The following is an 18,697-nucleotide window of genomic DNA, read 5'->3' on the forward strand; positions in this document are numbered from 1 at the left end:
TTCCTGTGTCCTTTGCATGTGACGTGATTACAGAGGGTCTGCTTTATACATTTCTCTTCTGTGGAAAATATTTATTTTTATGTCGTTCTACTTAATGACATTGAGCCGTGTGGATGTGACCTCAGAACTAAGGTACAGTCAGTCCCTGCTCCTCTTTGGGAAGTTTGCAGAGGCCACTGCCCACGCCGCCACCCCGCACAGGTCTACCAGTTGAGGAACAGAAGGTGTTGCTCTTGATCTGAGCCATCGGTGTTGTGCATGCTCACATCACAGACACGCTTCGACGGTCACGGACGTTCACTATTCACGGCACAGAAAGACTCGTTAGAAATCATTAGTCAATATCCTGATTATGAGGAACACTCAATAAAATCCCTGATTAACGTGGGCTTGAGCTTTGCTGAGAACAATATTTTTCTTCAGAATATTAATCTGTTGGGAAATATAGGAAAACACAATTTGTATATAAGTGTAAAATTTTAAAAACCAAATACTTCCTTTGGAAAGGCAGCAATAAAAACTAAAGACTTCTGTTTCTAAAATTATGAGAGATTATTTTGTTAAGATCGGTTTTATGTTTATTAATAATAAATCAAATTTCTCAGTAGATATACCATACGTTCTGATCCCTCCTCTAAAAAATCAGTCCAGCACTTTCTAAGAATGAAAGTCAGGACGGGCACGGGGCTTGGCTGACTGTAATGTTCTGCGGGCTCTTCTCCATTGTTTCCTGCATCTGGGACTAACCTAAAACTAAGTGATCTTTAAGGGACAATATCTTCTTTTTCTTTTGTATAGGGACTGATAGAATCCTGATATTTATAATTCTCAACTTGATATATTGAGAATTTGTTGTCATTTTACTTTGAAGGAAACATTTTGTCTATTCCATGTGTGAATACAGATACAGCCAGGAGCAAACAGTTCCTTCCTTTCTTTCTTTCTTTGTGGAGTGGGGAGGGCAGTACCAAGCATTGAACCCAGGGCACTTAAACACTGAGCTACATTCTCAGTCCTTTTTATTTTTAGACAGGGTCTCACTAAGTTGCTGAGGGCCTGGCTAAGTTGCTGAGGCTGGCTTTGAACTTGTGATCCTCCTGCCTCAGACTTCTAAGCTGCTAGGATTATAGGCGTGCACCATCGCGCCCAGCCTAGGGCGAGCATTTTCTAAAATCAAATTTTCTCATGGAATTTGGTATTGCAAGAGTTTTAGTATGGTTCTCTTTTTACAAATCATTAGCATATAGGAACTGTAGAGAACAAGGGGTTTCTGTGTGACATTTTCATATATGCATAAAACACACTTTATCTAATTTTCTTATGAAAACATCAGTGCCTAGAATAGAGAATTAAAACTTCCATTTAGAAACTGTCTCTATTCATTTTTACCAATTATATGAACAAACAATTTGAAGGAATTCAACAGGCATCAAGGACTAGCAAAGTCTCATTGTTCTTTTCCCATTGAGATATTTTATAGCAGAAAAAAACTAATATGTTCCATATGTCTAGTCATCATTATATAAAGAAGAATCATGAGAGTGAAACCAAATTGTTTTTCTTTTTAATCAAAAGAGTGAAATAAATAAATAGTGGATTACAGAAGTGACGGGGCCGGATGGTCACAGGCCACTCCCGGTCAGACCACCCGTCTCACTGCCATCCGGCCCTGCATTCCTTCTCCAGTTTGTCGAGGGCCATCTTTCCGCCTCTTCTAGGATCTCTCACCCACACCTACCGTTCTGTCTTTTCATAGAGGATTCATGGGTAGGAGAAGCCGTATTACGCAGGGAAACGCACCGGCAGGTACTGCTGCTCCTTCTGGGCCCAATAGACTGTCAGTTCACTTCTGTGATTGATAGTTACCTGTACCTTGTCGGCTTTATTATGCTGTCCAGGTGTTAAGTCTTTGGAAAAGACTTTAGGGAACAAGACAGGCAAAGAGGCAGGAAAATCCTCAAGAGAGTAAGATTCCCTTTTCTACATGGTAGGAGGAAGACAATGTCCGTTGCGGCTTGGAATTCCATATTATGCCTCTGAATTGACAAATGAAGAGCTTCGGGTAAACAGCAGAGCGTGGCAGGAGCCATCTCTGCTAACAGGGAAAGAGCCCCCCAACCCTAAGCTTGGGGAAGAAAGTGCACTCCAGTTCTGTGAAATCAGGGTCAGGGTTCCATGGACTAGGAGGAGGAGGATAAAAAATTAGGTTCTGAAACCAACAATATTTTTTATTTTTTTTTAGTTTTAGATGGACACAATATCTTTATATATCTATTTTTATGTGGTGCTAAGAATCGAACCCAGTGCTTACACGTGGGAGGCAAGCGCTCTACCACTGAGCCCCAGCCTCAGCCCTGAAACCAACCATTGTTACCTTAACCACAGCTAGTAGTCTGGTAAATGCTGAATGCTGGTATGTAAGGTATGATGACGCACGGTTTAAAAATACTCACTCTTCTCTCATATCCCGTGGGGAGGACCAAAGAGAGAAGGGCATGGTCTCCACCCTCCAGGAGGGAGGAACTCAAACAGGGATATGAGAAGAGCAGCATGGACTGAAATATTTGAATAAGAACTGGGACTTAAGCCAAGGTTTTGCATACAAATTTAATCCAGATCAAAAATGGAAGTCAATCAAGTAATATTAAAAGGTGAATCTTATTAAGTGGTTGATTCTTTGTCTTTAAAAAGTTATTTCTACTAGGCGTGGCCCGATTCCAGCAACTCAGGAGGCTGAGGCAGGAGGATGGCAAGTTCAAAGCCAGCCTCAGCCACTTAGCAGAGCCCTGTCTCAAAATAAATACATTAATTAAAAAATCTGGGGATATAGCTCAGTGGTAAAACACCTCTGGGTTTAATAACCAGTACCAAGAAAATAAGAAGTTATTTCCTAGGGTTGGGAGTGTAGCTCAGTGGTAAAGCACTCGTCTGGCAAGTGTGAGGCCCTCAATTTCATTTCCAGCGCTCCAAAAAAAAAAGTTTTTTCCTTATCCTATACATCTTCAAAATGACTGTGGCAAGCTGAGGAAGTTCAAGCTCTTTTATCTGAACCTCAAGAGTGTGTGAGTACACATGTGCGTATGTGTATATTAGTATCAAAGCAGAAAGATTTGATCTGAGAATTTATAAACTCTTTCTACATTATTTCACGGAACAATGAGTAATGTCAAGCTGCAAATTTAGATCTACTCTATTACGTATCTGATTCTTAAGAAAAAGAAAAATCCTTAAAAATCAAAGTTGTAAAATAAACATAAGCAAACCAACTGATACTATAGGAGAATTAAAAATATGTTGCAGTTGTCATTCGGAGATCAACTGTCCGCCATTTATAGTTCATATTTCACAATAACAACACTATCAGCTAACAATTATACAGCACCTACCATGCGGCAAACAGAATCTTCAGAACAGGCTATGAAGTACACAATACTGTTCAAAACTTACACTGGACAGGAGAACTGAAACCCTGATTGACAATTACTCTTCCCTCGACTCCAGTTCTACGACTTTAACGGGTGAGAATTTAGGTCAGAGATTTAAAAAAAAAAAAAAAAAGGGACATAAACAGACTCTGAATACAGAATGAAATCTGATTTTTTTTAAATAAACTCAGAAAATTGACTTATATTCTGCATCAACAAGTGAAATCGTGCGTGCTAGTGTGCTGGCACAGAAGGATAAATGTCAAGCGACAAGATGACATTGGATCCATGAAGAGGCGGAGCTGTGAGCAGCAGCCTGCTCCAGAAACGGTATGTTGACAACAGACCAAAAGCTCGTCTCTGATATGATTTCCCTCAGGAATGAGGACAGCCTTTTTTTCGTGACACACACACAGAAGACCATCCCAATAAACAGTAATACGCGGTCCCATAAGTACTGCAACAAAAGTAGCCAGCGGTAAAAAGCATTTGAAAGAAATTTTGTCTCTGCTGCAAAGTAGAAAAATATTGCTCCCTAGGCAGAGTGAGCTGCTTTTTCTCCCGAGTTCTGCGAGCGCCCTGTACACAGCTCTCCCTGCAGGGATTATCTGTTCTGTGATGTCTTGGCATCAGACCATGAGTCCTTCACGGCAGGATCTGAATTCATCACTCCCGGACTTCAGGCCTCCTGCCTCTCACAGAACAGAGACGCAGGGAATAGCAAGACGCTTCCTCACTGCTGTTTCTACTCCGCCATCCCCAAAAAGTTTTAGGTCATCCAGCTCTCTCAGCATAAAACCTCTGAACACACTTATTTAACACTGTGCTGATACCGTATGTCAATTACCAGCAATCGTAAGAATAGAAGGAAATAGGTATTTTAAACATGAGCTAAAGAGATACACACAAGTGTTAATCTTTTATTCCTACGCAGAATTCATTGTTTTTCACAGACTCCACTTTGAAAATCACTATTTCCAACAACATCTCTCATGGTGTTTGGTGAGAATTAAGTCAGTACTTGCAAAGCAGTCAGAAGCAGCGCCTGGCAGACAGGAAACACCAAGGATGCTGGCTAATTTCATTCTGATCGTCATCTTCGATGCAGTTTCTTTTGACTAGAAAAATGTCCACGTCCCTACCCTCCAGCTTCATTCCTATATGTTAAACCCCTTTAAGGCCAAATTCAAATGCTTTCTCTTCAAAGCATTCTTTTAATCCGACTCTCATGGGATTTGACTTTCTCACTGTAGGAGGTACCAAATCGACAAAGTTTAGTGAGAAGCCATGCCCAAGAAGCAAAATAAAGAAAGAGAGACTAAGAAATTTAGCGCAAGAGATATAAGAACCAAATACGATACCAAGAAGATAGAAGGAAGAAAATCATCAAAGAAAATAATCTAAGAAATTTCCCCAGAACTAAAGAATGGTTTGAAAGGTCAAATAAATACCAGGTACATCAACATGAAATTTAAGAGCAATAAATAAAAAGAAAAGCTCTTCCAAGCTTTTGGAGATAAAACGTCATGTATTATGGGATCAGAAGCAAGAGGAAAGGGCAGAAAGCAAAGCCCTCAGGAGTCTAAAGGCAACAGAAGTCTACGTCCAATCAACCTGCTGTCAGAGAGCAGAGTCGAGCACCTTAGAACATGCAAAGGCAAGACTACTCCCGTGCGCTCCTTCTCAAGAACCTACAGGAAGGTGGGTTCATACAAACCAGACACTCAAAAAGGGAAGACACGGGGTCCACAGAAAGGAAACCCTGAGGTCTACACACAGATGACCCTGAAGAGCTTACTGTTGTGGGTCCGATCAACACCAGGGCCTGCAGCTGCCTTTTGAAATGGCGAGACACCACAAGCCTCTCAATGTCTCACGGTTGGTGTTCTATGGCATTCTGGACCCAGAAGAGGCTTCCAGAGGTTTTGGCTCTTACCTGTAACACGGCAGCAAGTAAGTACACCACTACGAAGATCACAGTTAGGGAGGTGTGGCCACTCTTCATCAAGTGGATGGTGTAGAGGAAGATCAGATGCCCAGGAATCACTAGAAGCAGGAGAACCTGGGCAGACTTATTATTTACTCCTGCAATAGAAAACATAAATGTCATTAAGACAAAATCAGATTTTGGTTAATAATAAGTCACAGTTCTTAAAATTTGAGGATTACTTTCTAGTTACTACATCTCATAACATCAAATAAAGTTCAATCACTAAAAATAAGTTTCGATTAAAATTTACAATTCACTTATTTCTTTGAAATTTTCACTACTTGTTATATGTCATTACATGAAAAGTGGTTGATTAAAAACTTGCTATGAAGAACACTAATCATACTTTAATATCCACCATAAAAACAGGGAAGACAAAAGAGAAGATACAGAGCTCTTCAAGTTCCGGAATGCTCTGATTTTATATACTCCTTTAGAGTTCTACCACTGGTATTACAAAGCAGGGCAAATAATTTCTTCACTCAAAAGTCACACTTATGTTCATTATGAAAAAGAAGTGACAAGCACGGTGAGGTTCGAAATGATAGTCTCCGTTTGGTGGTAGTCCCTTGCATGGTTGAAATAAATAATGCACTGACCCTTATAACTGAGGTTCTCCCTCTCGCTTACAAAGACCAAAAAGACGGACAAAGGAAAGAGTCCATGATCTTCCCAAAGTACCCGCAATGCTTGGTTGTTGTAAGGTTCCTTTCTCCTGACTAATAAACAAAGATATCCCTGAGAGTGAAAAATGAAAGAGAAAAGGCAGACACAGAGAGACAGATGGCTTTCTGTTTAGAGATCAGCTCTCAGTAATGTGACACTCACAAAACACAGTGCCACAACTCTGCCTGCTTGTCATCTCGAGAGCCAAAGCTCCTGATCTGAAATCTATGAAAAGTCACAAGCACATACCTGGACCAAAAAAAGTCCTAAATGGGTAGTAGCAACCTTTGGGTTCATCTGGCAGTTCTCCTGGGATGCTATGTAAGTGGAGGTAGGTGGAAATCCTGCTAGCCTGAATGGCCACCAAGTTGCCACCAATCCCTGAAACACAGGAAACACAGAAGTAAGCCTCATATTTTAAACAACTTGCATACATTCAAACAAAAGCAAGCCTCTTTTTGTCACATTCTGGGCCAATTTTAAAAATTGCTCCAATTTAACCCAAAGTTTTCCTGCAATGCTGATTTATTTATCGTTGAGGTTGATATTCCAAAATCATAAAATCGTTGAGAGATTTGTTCATTCTTTTTTCAAACTTGATTGCCTGTCTGGTATAAAAGCAGAACAGGCAACTTCTAAAAATCATTATCACAATTAGGATATAATCATTATCAAGCAAGATGTTCGTGTTTATTTCCTTAATGAGAGGGGAAATAAGCTCAATTTATTCAGAGACAAGGCTTGAGACTTTTCTTCCGAGCTTACCAAGACGCTGGCAGTAGGCACAGAATAGGATTACTGGAGAAAGTTGCCTTTTTAACCTGAAAGTCCTCTCACTGACTTAGAGGCACAGGAAGTGATGGCAAGATGTGAAATGAATTCCAAAGGGCAGCAAGCCCCTCTGGGTGAGATGGGACCATCAGACTGGACAGCAAGGGAGGGAGAGGTGTGACCTGAGAGTGAGCAGGGGGAAAGCAAGTGCAGACTCAACTCCTGAGCACGGAGCAGGGACTAGCAGAACCCTTACAGACTGGCTGGGAGTTCCAGACGCCAAGGAGACCTGAGGGCCCAACTTGGTGGCACACAGGCGAGAGACCTCATCCTGTGGACGTGGACAGATTGTGACGGCCTTCTCCCACAGGAAGCCAAGCTGACTGCAGAGCGACAGGAAGCACTCCACGGCCTGGTCCCAGGCAGAGCAGCAGCTACTGGAGGAGAGTCTGCTGCTGGAGGGGTGGAGTAAGACCTTCCCGCTCAAGGCCCGGGTGGCAGTTTGCCTGCTACTGGGGAGAGGGACTGGAACGTGAAAGCCCTGCCTCCAAGGACCTGCGCAGCTGAGCAGTGGAGGCCTGTCCTGAGAAAGGTGTCGGCCGGCGATTTCACTCTGTGAGCACCAGAGTGTGCATGTGCACAACAGGTCTGTGGAAGCATCGTCCGGCGACAAACTTCCACTGCTGTTAGATGGGAGGCCCACCACTGACGTCATCATGCAGTGTGTGACTGTGCCGGTGAGGGAGACTTCTGTACAAGAAGAGTTAGAGGACAATTCTAATGGTGTCTGAATCAGGTGACAAGGGCCAAAAGCTGGGCTGTGGTTGCGGCTCAGTGGCAGACGCTTGCCTAGCATGTGGGAGGCACTGGGTTCAATCCTCAGCACCACATAAAGATAAATAAAATAAAGGTATTGTGTCCACTTATGACTAAAAAAGACTTAAAAAAAAAGTCCAAAGCTTTGATTACCCTCGAGACACTGAGAACAGCAACCCTCTGCCCAAGACTTACCACCTCCTGTGGATCCAAGTTATCTGGAAGCAAGACAGATTCTCTCCCAAAAGACTGAGGTGAGACTGTTGTGGGTTTTTGTTTTGTTTTTGTTTTTGTTTTTTTTGTAATAGGATTATCTGGCTATTGGGCTATCGCTTGATGATGAGTTCTTTCCTCGTCAATTTAGAAAGTGATTTTTTAGGAACCAGCAATAGGTAAGTTACTATGGAGAAACCCAGCTGTAGCAGCCTCCAAATCTACGCAGGTTGTCTGGGATATGCATAAGGACTATGCTCAGAGAGGCAGGTTGAGTGATTCTGTTCATATTACCTCTCTGAAGCCTAGTGATGTTCTCTGCATTCTAATAAAGCTGTTCAATAACAGAAAAAAAAAAAATAAGTAGAGAAGCAGGAAAAGCCAAGAGCTCTGCGGCCCCTTTAAAGTAGATAGAGTGATCTCTTTTTGTGCCAGCGCGTCAAAAATAAAGCAATTTAAATGTTACATTTTTAAAACTGAAATTATAATGACTTTAAACTAAATGTAGCTTCACAATTTCCTCATCACATGTCATTTAGTAAATACAAATTCATTAAAAGAAAATGCTTAAGATAATTTTAAAATGCAGTTGGCCATAAAAATGTTGAAAAAGCATAGCCCACGGAGTTCTGGAAAATATTCTTAAGGAAAATGAGTGTCTTTAAAAATGTGTTTAAAAATCACAGAGACTAGGTGGACTAAGTAAGGCACATAAGTGTGGAGCTGTTTCTGCGGTTTCTGACACCGGCTTGCAAACTGCCTAAGCCGTTACCAGCACTTCAGTGGTGCTTCCATTTTGAAATCCAAAAATAAGGATGATGTATACCTACCTCCTAAGCATGTTGAGAGAATTAAAATAATGCCACATCGAAGATGCTTGGCACAGTTTCTGGACCCAGCTGAGGTTCTCACATGTGAGCTACTGTTGACAATAACGACAGCAAACAATTTATACACATAGTGTTTTTGGCTTGCTGTTTTCTAATTGCAGGGCCTCACATTTGACCTCAGGGAGTGCTCACTGGCCAGAGGATACTGAGGAAATGAGTTGCTTTGCAATTCACACATGATTTTGTTGAAAAAGGAAAAGGAAGAAAGAGAAAAATCATTTGGTGCCCATATTTTAAATGGCCGATTAAATTGCCTTCTGTTTACTCAATGAGTGTTCTACTAGAAATCTGTGAGGACTGTTTTTAAGCCTGGATTTCCTAAATCTGAGCTCACTTTCTTTTAAAGCAAACAATCAGAATAGAACGTTGAAAAACTGGCATGAATTGCCACTCATCTGACAGAATACATAAACCAGGACAGTAACTCAGTCCTCAGTGAAGTCAGAGACCCTTGAAACTGAAGGAGGCAAAAGTATTTATACTACATGACACAAGCACTCTCACAGAGGGTTGCTGGGGAAAAGGGGGGAGAAACCAATTTACAAAAACAACCCAGTCTGATAATCATCCCGGCTTTCTATTCGCAGTCCCCAGAAAGAGGATTTAATGCAAAGAACGGCACTCAGTGCAAAGCAAGCGACTGCTTTCAGAGACATTTCTCAATGCCACAGAGTTTCCGCAGGAACTTATAAATCGCAGTTTCCTTTCATCTTCACTTACTCTGGGGAGTCTCTTGGGGGTGATGTGTCATTTGGTAATTTATCAGATGTGGAATGCTTCAACGCCAATGCAGTAAGTCTATGCTACAGGCCTGAGACTGGCTGTTCTGTGACATCCCTTGGATTGAGTTCAAAACAAAAAGCCACTAATGATTACCTGTAGCTCTCTTCAAAAACCCCACAAATTTGGAGGCAGAATTTTTAAATGCTTTTATCATTTCTGTGTTACCAGGTAACAGACTAACGTATATGGTAATAAATGTAAAATAAACCCTTGTAAACAATCAGTTGGTCACCTCCCTCTTCCTGTGTCTCTGCTGCCTCACGGTGTAGTCTAGGAAACACACACGACTCATGTTATGTTGGCACCAAACTAAAAATAAAACGAACTAAGACCTTCCCAGATAAGGTGAATACAATTTTAAAGGAAACAACATAATTAGTGAAGAGACTGATTGAGGTATTAACCTCTTATGGTTTCATCATGATGACTGGTTTGTTTTTTAACTACTGCAGAATTATTACCTTGGAATAGTTTCCTTTGATGTCAAAAAATGCTTTCTTGTTACTGAGATATGCACTGTGTTTCTATTAGGAGCTTGTTATTAGCATTTCTTTTAAATTATTTAAATTCTTTAGAGACTAATTGCATTATTAAAGCTAGTGGAAAGCATCTAAAGAGAGTCTCACATAAATTAAAAACATTAGTTAAAAAAAAAAACAGCTTGTCAATATACTAAATAATTAGTGAGACTCTTCAGAATCCATGGGGTCTAATTTTAGGTATCTTATGCTAGAATAAGCTCTGTTGATAATAAAAACATCGGAAGAAATTATCAGCAGGTTCATCTACGGACTGCTTTAAAATTCAAATTCATGTTTTTGTTAAATTTAGAAATACATGTTTCCAGTAAATGTTTAGCACTCACATCATGGAATACATTTCAAATTCTGTCAGGAACTCTTTTGCACATTCTCAAAGGAACTAAAAAAAAAAAGTTCATCTTCTCACAAAGTCAATCCTCATAAGCCACCTGCGGGCAGAGCGGGCGCCTTCCCACGCCTCCAGGGTGCAGCCCGCTCCCCACACCTTGAGACCCCCCCACCCAGCTCACTGCAGCGACCACCCTTTCAGAGGAAGGGATGCAAAGGGCTGGGAGGCGAGTCGTCGCTTGTCACATTTCTCAGAAGAAAGACACCGAACCTCGTCCTGGTGAGGTCCCTTCGCCAGCGCGTCCTCCTCCCAGGTGCCCAACCCATCACCCCTGCCCTGTCCCTCCAACACACTTGTTCCCAGCTGCACACAGAATCTCCACGGTTCCCACCTTGACTGCCCCAGGCAGAAACTCCCAGCCGTGGGCCTCAGAGGAGCACAGAGGCGTCACATCTGGCCCCTACGCTTTCAGCACAGCTACACCTGGCCATCTTCTTCCCCAGTGTATCACCCACATGACAATTTCTATTTGTGCTGTGACGTGGATGGTCAGGGAACACTGCCCTGGGGAAAGGAGTCCACCTCCTCTCTTGGGACAGGGGCTGCTGTCAGTTCTAAATCCCTTCAGCTCAGTCTCTCTTCCCTACCCATCTGGACGTCCACCCGGCTGTCTGCAGGACTGCTTCCCTTGGCTCAGTGAAGGTGTGACCTGGCAGCCAGCGTGTCCTGGACCCAACCCTCATGACTCCCAGGCACCTGCTCTCCCCTCCTTCTCTAGCTCCTCTGCATACACACCAACCTAACCCAGGGAACGTGCCCATCTCTTCTACCTGAGGTAAAGGTCCTCATTTGTCTTCTAGATCCTTGTTTGGACTTCTAATTCCCTTCTTTTCACTGCTGACCATTTAGTAAGAAATCTAAAAGTGCTTCTTCTAAAATTTTAATTGTTTTATACTATATATTTAGTAGATACAAAAGTAATATTTGTAATATGTAGGCTATAAACAATCATGCTACAAAACACCCCTGCATCACCATCCCACTTAAGGAAACAGGTACATTAGCTTGACATGGTCATGCCCCTTTGTGCTCCCAACCCCACACCCTTCCTCTTGCAGTGACCACCTTTAACTGCTTCTCATTAGCTAGATTTTCTCACACTATTACCACATCCTGTGTACATCCCTCAGCAAGGCATTGTTAGTTTTACATGCTTCTGAACTTTATATAAATGGAATAATTTATCATATATTAAATTCATGGGATTCATCTGTGCTCTTGGGTGAGATATAATTCATTCACTTTTATTGTTAATAATATTCTATTGTAAGGCTGCACCCTCATTTATTTAGCCTCCTATTCAACTAAACTGAGCTCTCGAGTGACTTCCTAATGACTTAATAAATGGTCCCCCTTGAGTCATCCTTCTGGCCTACATTACAGCTGTCTTCCTCCTCACAATAGGTTCCAGCTCAACTCTTTCATCATCTGCCTATGAAACATTTATTCCTTGATCTTTAACTTTCTTTTAAAATCTGTAAAGTCCTATTGTCCCAGATGTGTAATGCCTATAAAAACTTAAATTGAGCAACAAATACACAAGTTATAGAAACTTTTGAAAATAAATATTATGTTTCTAGAGTTCTATTCTTTTGAGAAAATTAATAGGTGAATGATTAGTGGGTTTGAAATATATATATTTAAGATACAAAGGATATATAAGCTCTAGAATATGATTTCCAATCTATTTAAATGCATGTGTGTCAATTTTCTGGAAATAGTCACAGAACTGAAACTTGCGACTTAATGGAATTTAAAAAAGTTCCTATCTAAATATTTACTCCTGTCTACAGAGCTTAGGGAGCAGACCAAAGAGGAGGAAATGCTATGAAACCAGTATTAAACTAATTTCTCTAGTTATGCACAGGAGAAATTAAGGAAAGTAATAAAGGTGGCTTTCACTGCCAATTTTTTATGCAAGCTGGAACCATTTTCCTATTTTTGCTTCTTTGAATACACCTCATCGGTTCCCACTAAAACATATGAAATTGTGTTCTAAATTGTATTTAATAAGAAAATTTCCTCTGATTCAGTGACATAGAGTCTGCAGCCAAACTAAGTATATGCCTTAACTTATGCATTTCTTCAACAGTGACCAAACTTCAACATGGTAGGCATTACTCAGAGTCAGACAAAAAGAAAATTATCATTCCCCCAAAAATACGGAATGCAATAAAAGTGCTAGAAGCATACCACAGAAGCACAGAAAAGAAAGCTCCCAACCCTGATAAGTATCTAGGCTGCAGAAGATGTGACGTTTTAATTGCATCTGGATAAATGAGCAGAACCTCCAAGGGGAGAATAAGAACAGGAAGTACAGAGGCCTGGCACAGGGGACAACAGGATGTGTCCAGCTGAGAGATCTTCGCCGGTTCAACTGTACGTGAGCTCCGCAGCATGTGGGGTGGCAGGAAAGGAGCCGGGAGGCAGTCGGGCTGTAGGGGACACTGAGTGCTTTATCCTCTAGGAAACAGAAAGCCAGCCGTGCTCTTGGAGCTAGGGGCAAGAGGAGGTCTGGTGTGAAGGTAACCAACTGGGCGAGAGAGAAGGGCATCCATCCAGGAAGGACAAGGCACAAAGGACAAGGGCCAAACATGGAGACTCATTCAGAAGGTGTTTCAAGAGCCATAAGAGAGAGTGTAAAGGAGGAGGAGCATGAGTGTGCCTTGTTCGGGAAACCGGGAGATGACAAGACCACCGTAAGAAGCACAGAGGAGGTGGCTTGGGGGAAGACGACCAGTTCCCTGAGGAGCTAGGGGCCTTTCGTGGGAAAGCACCTAATTCAAAGGGTGAACCTGGAAGTGAACTAGAGATAAAGCACTAAAACCACAGGACAAGACACAGTTCTCAAACTTTTGCATGCTATCAGAATAGGCTCAAGGGTTCTACCTCACGAGTTCCCAAATCAGGCTTGAGAATCTGCCCTCCTTCGATCTCAGGGGATATTGCTGGTCTGGGGGCCACATTTGAAAATCTCTGGTCCAGACAATATTGCTCACAAAAAAGCAAAGACAGCGGGGTGCGGTGGTGTATACCAGTAACCCCAGCGGCTCAGGAGGCTGAGGCAGGGGGATCGCAACTTCCCAAGACCCTGTCTCTAAATAAAAAATAAAAAGGGCTGTGTTTTAAGTGCCCCTGGGTTCAATCCCTGCTATCAAAAAAAAAAAAAAAAAAAAGTGAAGACAGAGTAGTGATGCTCAAGAAAGCACAGTCTTGAAGAATGTAAACAATTGTGAGGCAGACAGAAAGCAGAAGCCAGCAAAGGGAAAAGAAAAGAATTCTCAGGGAACCGCAGGAGCGCGGGCAGCAGCTTGATCCCACTGGTAGGTGAGCGGTAGGTGGAAGGCAGGGGAGTGAAATAACGCTGGAGCGCGGGCCCCTCGGGGCTACAAGGGCACAGGTGCGCCTATCAGCCTTGGACAAGAGTCGGCTCCTCCTCTGCGACAGGGTGGAGGAGTTTTAAAGGGAGGATGGTGGAGGCAAGGAAGAGAGGCATGCTGGGAGACTCCTCCCACAGCCTCTCCTCTCCACTGCAGGCCCTGCGAGACACACCAGGGGACCCCCTCAGCAGGACAGGGCACAGTGCCAGATGGATCTGTGTCCACCCAGAGGAGGGAGGAGAGCTGCGAAGGTCAGCTTACACGGAGACAGAAGATGGCATGTCCCCCTTCCATCTTCTTAAACAACCAACTCTTAAGAGCACAAACAATCACCACGTGTTATAGGATTTGTGACAAAGTAAAATGTGTGACAAAAAGCACACAGGCGAGTGGTGATTGGAGGGTGCTGACCTGAGGCTCTTCTCTGAAAGGTGAAGTAGTGCGCTCCTGTCTAGAGGAGGGAGAATCCAGGACATAAGCCCAGTCAGCGGTTCCCAAGGGTCTGAAGGAAAGCTAGCTCAAGTACCCAAAGCAGAGATTTACAGAGAATATTTGTATGATAAAGGCTTTAAGAATCCTGTAGTCGAAAAATCGGTTTAACCTCATCTTTACCAAATTGACCACAGAACTCACTTCTCAAGTTGTACTTATTAACACCTCACAGAAACTAGTTGTTACCATGAAATATATGCTGTAAAATGCTAATAGTTCTGAGATGCTGGTAAGTCTCGGGAGATATTCTAACCACAATATCAACACAGATATGCTTTAAACAATGTATTTGTGTACCTGAGAAAACAAGTAAATGAACAGGTGCATAATTAATTTCGGGGGGTGGGGAAGCATAGGTTTTGGAACCAAGCAGATCTGGATTTAAACCCTGATTGACCACTTACTGGAGATGAGGCCTCAGACAATTTACTTATTGCGAGGATTAAATATGCATATGCATAATGTAATTTGCATAAAAGAACTGTAAGTCTCTGGGTACTTGCTAAATAGCAAACAATGAAGAAAGGAGGAGGAGGAGTGGAACAGTAATAGGGGTCCTTTAAACAGTTCATCCCTCAGCATATTTAAAATGAAATTCAATTCTCCAAAGTTCCAGCTTACTTGAGGAACACAGAGGGAATCTTCTCTATAAATATTTTTAAAGAGTGGAATTTAACGTCAGATGAGCTCAGTGTGACACTCAATTAAAAGGTTTCCTCACTGAGCTACAAAAAGGATTTTACCACCATGTAATGTACCATGGCCAGACTTCCAAAGACAGCCCTTCATGAAGTTCCAGAATGGTCTCTCGTGTAAAGTGAAATAACGGAAATACTCATTAAAGCCTCAAGAATAAAGGCCTTTTGCAATTTAAGTTAAATTTCTCACTAAAATGTTGTTCAATACAGCTCTAACAATCATTATTGGAAAATATTTATGCTAATGAATTTTCCAATTAATATTCGCTGAAGAGAATTTGAATAGATAAAAGGAAATTGGGAGTCATTCCAGGCAGTGAAAATTAGACAGTCTTTACAGGAACAATACAGGAATCTAGTTAGAATGTCAACAGAAAAAGTTGTGTGCATCCTTTGGGAACAAACACCGAGTCCACAGCAGGTGGAGGCTCTGAAAGCTGGCCGGGGAGTCGAGCCTGACTTGATACACAGAGAAAACCAGCGCTGGGTCATCTCAGACTGAGATCACACAAACAAAGTTTAAGGAAGATCAGTCTTTTGGTGACATTTAATTGGCATGGTACAGGGAGCGTGGGTCAGGAAGGTTACTCTATCACTCCAGGGGTGGCTTCCGGGAGACCTTAGACCACAAAGGGAAGATGCACTTGTTATGTAAACAAACCAGTGAGTAATCGAGTCCCATTAAAGGGTCAATAAACACTGCCTGGTCATTTCGGAGTCAGAGAAGAGCCAGTTTGATGATGTGAAGGATGCGGGTGGGGAGAAGGGTTGACAGGGCACGTGGGAGGGAAGGAACTTGTTATGGACGCTGTAAAGCAGACAAAAATTAGTATGTTCAGTAGAAATTTCAAGAGTTTTGGAGAACTTGCCTTTCTATGACATTTTATTTTACATAAATATAGAAAAGCAATTTGTATTAAATATGTAGTATATCCTGTGACATGTTTTTCCTCAGGTAGAATTACTTTTTAAATTATATTGGTCTAGGCTGTCCTAAAATCAAATATAATGACAGCCACCCCCAAAGCCAGTAGGATTGGATTAAAATTATCTTATTAAGTGCAATTCATTTAAAAAATCCCTGTGAATGTATTATATTCCTGTATTATAGATAAGAAAAAACATAAGACAGATTTTTAAAGGGATCAGCAAAAGAGCGACAGATTTTTTTTTTTTCCTGTGTTGGGGATTGAACCCAGGGCTTTGTGCTTGCAAGGCAAGCACTCTACCAACTGAGGTACATCCCCAGCCCTTAGCAACACATTTTAATGCACTCAACTGACTCAAGCAATAGTTAAACCTAGCTGATTCTAATCCACCCGTGGCAAATGGCAAAAGCAACAACAAAATAAGTTAGCAGACAAGCCCAAGGTAAAGGATATCATGTTCTGCCACAACAGACTTCAACTCAGGAATGCCTATCAAACTAGTATCTCTATTAAAAAAATCAGTTCACCCTAAAACTGTGTCCTACACACTGAGACCAAGGAATGTGATTTCCCTTCTGAGCAACAACTTGGAATTGGAGGAGTCTGAACCCAAGACTCCTTTAACACCTAGGAGCATATAAAGATTTGGTATCATCACAAAGCAGCACAGCAAGTTCTTACCATTAATAACTGGAGTGTAAACAACAATTCCAACCAAATTTGGGTCAGATACAGTTGTGTCCAGAATAAGGCCCCCGATGCTGAAAGAAATAAAATCATATAATTTATGGAAGAGGAAGAAGGAAGGACTTCAAGTTGTTCTGTACCTACAGACACCTTGTAGAATAAAATGCTTACACACTTTATAAACAGAGTAAAAAGAAAAATATTCAAAACATAAATCAATATCAACAGTAAAAAGCTGGCGCTGTGTACCGTGTGCATGTACAAACATAACAACAAATTCCATCAGTGCGTACAACTCCAATGCACCAAAAAAAAAAAAAAAAAAAAAAGTAGGAAAATAAAAACAGTAAGAACAGTAAGAAGTTGTAAATAGAGCACGGCACAAGGCATAGCCCCAAATTTCAGAACTCGGACCTCCAGTATACGCTACTTGTTGAAAGAAAAAGTTTTAAATACATTACATGTTTGGAGGGCCCAATAAGAAATTATTAACCATGTCATTTCTAGGGACTGAGACTAACAGTGGACTAACAGGCATTTTTTATCCTTCTGTGCTTATTAATATTTGAAATCATCTAGCACTCTCTAAATCAAATATAATTTTTAAAAAGTATCTTTCAGAGCCAGGTGCAGTGGTGTCCTGTAACCAGCTTCTCAGGAAGCCAGGGACCAGGATCACAGACTCAAGGCCAACCTGTGCAACTTAGTGAGACCTTCTCTTTTAAGAAAAAAAAAAAGTGTCTTCCACCTTTGAAGTAAGCAGGATTAAAGGGATGGTTTGTATTGTGCTGAAACCAGATATAGCTAGGACATGTCTTATGTTGGTAAATTAAAATAATAAGTTGTAACCACAGAAAGAACTGATCCTGAGAAGTCTTTAAAAAAATAGTTATTTTTAAGATGATATAGTGGTAAGCCAGACACCCAATGTGTCAACAGGATTTGGCAGCTAAGTTCCCCAGACTATCATTAATTGATTAATTTCAGTCTGCTGGTCTGCGTGCTCTAATGCATCGCCGGTCCCTTGGCATCCTGTTGCCTAACTCACCCAGGGAAACGCAACCTACGTTACAACAAAATGTTCATGCAGTCACAGAACGGGGCTGATTTTCCAAAATATCAAATCAATGCCTAGCATGCAAAGAAAAAAAAAAAAAAACAAAAAACAAAAGAAACCAAAATCAGACCAAATGTTCTTACCACTACCTGATGGTTAACATTAGGAAATGATTTTTTCCTTATTATTTTAATTCTTTTGAAAAATAAATTAATTTTAGCTTAATATGCCTGAACTGTGAAGGTTCCATTAGAAGGGACACCATAGGGTCCAAAAATAGTCCTTCCTAGAAATATTACATTAAGCCCATATAGTGTGTATGTATACATACACATACATACTACATGTATATATACAGTAATGTATAGCATATGTATATGTACTATATAACTGAATGATATACATATACTATATTTACATAACAAACTACTTATAAATCAAATAATAAATCTCCCTGTCAAAATGAAAAGCTCATAATGTAAATATGACATGAACATTTTTAAGAATATATTTCTAAATATTTTTGCTACCCAGGTAGTAAAACTTACTAAAACAAATTTTAGAAAACACAAAACAAGAAAAGAATAAAAATCAATCCTAGTTATATCATTCAGAGTTATACTGTTAACATGTTGGTATATAGCCTTCCAGACATTTTTATCTATATATCTATTATTCACTTATTTAAATTGACAAGTAAAAATTACATGTATTTATGCTGTACAAAATAATGTTTTAAAATATGCATACATTGTGTAATGGCTAAATCAAGTTCATTAACATGGCAAAAATGTCACCTAACAATCACACATTTTGAAGTGAGAACATTTAAAATCTCTCAGCAATTTTCAAAAATACAATTAACATCTGGCCACCATGCTGTACAGTAGACCTAACTAAACATATGTATGCTTGCACCAAACATTTTTTAATGTGTATTTGATCCCCGGTACCCAATCAATCAATCAAT

The 18,697-nt window shown here is 40.9% G+C and overlaps 1 protein-coding gene across 5 annotated transcripts in view; it reads right to left on the reverse strand.

The window, feature by feature from the left end:
* Positions 1–18,697, reverse strand: part of SLC41A2 (solute carrier family 41 member 2) — a 116,947-nt gene that overhangs the window by 26,067 nt on the left and 72,183 nt on the right. For all 5 annotated transcript variants that reach the window (XM_079140440.1, XM_079140442.1, XM_079140441.1 and 2 more), the window contains 3 exons: positions 16,665–16,744; positions 6,331–6,462; positions 5,362–5,510 (listed from right to left, as the gene is read on the reverse strand). In XM_079140440.1, coding sequence (XP_078996566.1) covers positions 5,362–5,510; positions 6,331–6,462; positions 16,665–16,744 — 361 coding nt within the window. The remainder of the gene's footprint in view (positions 1–5,361; positions 5,511–6,330; positions 6,463–16,664; positions 16,745–18,697) is intronic.

The sequence above is a fragment of the Sciurus vulgaris genome (assembly GCF_902686455.1).
Source record: "Sciurus vulgaris genome assembly, chromosome: 5".
Taxonomy (NCBI): domain Eukaryota; kingdom Metazoa; phylum Chordata; class Mammalia; order Rodentia; family Sciuridae; genus Sciurus; species Sciurus vulgaris.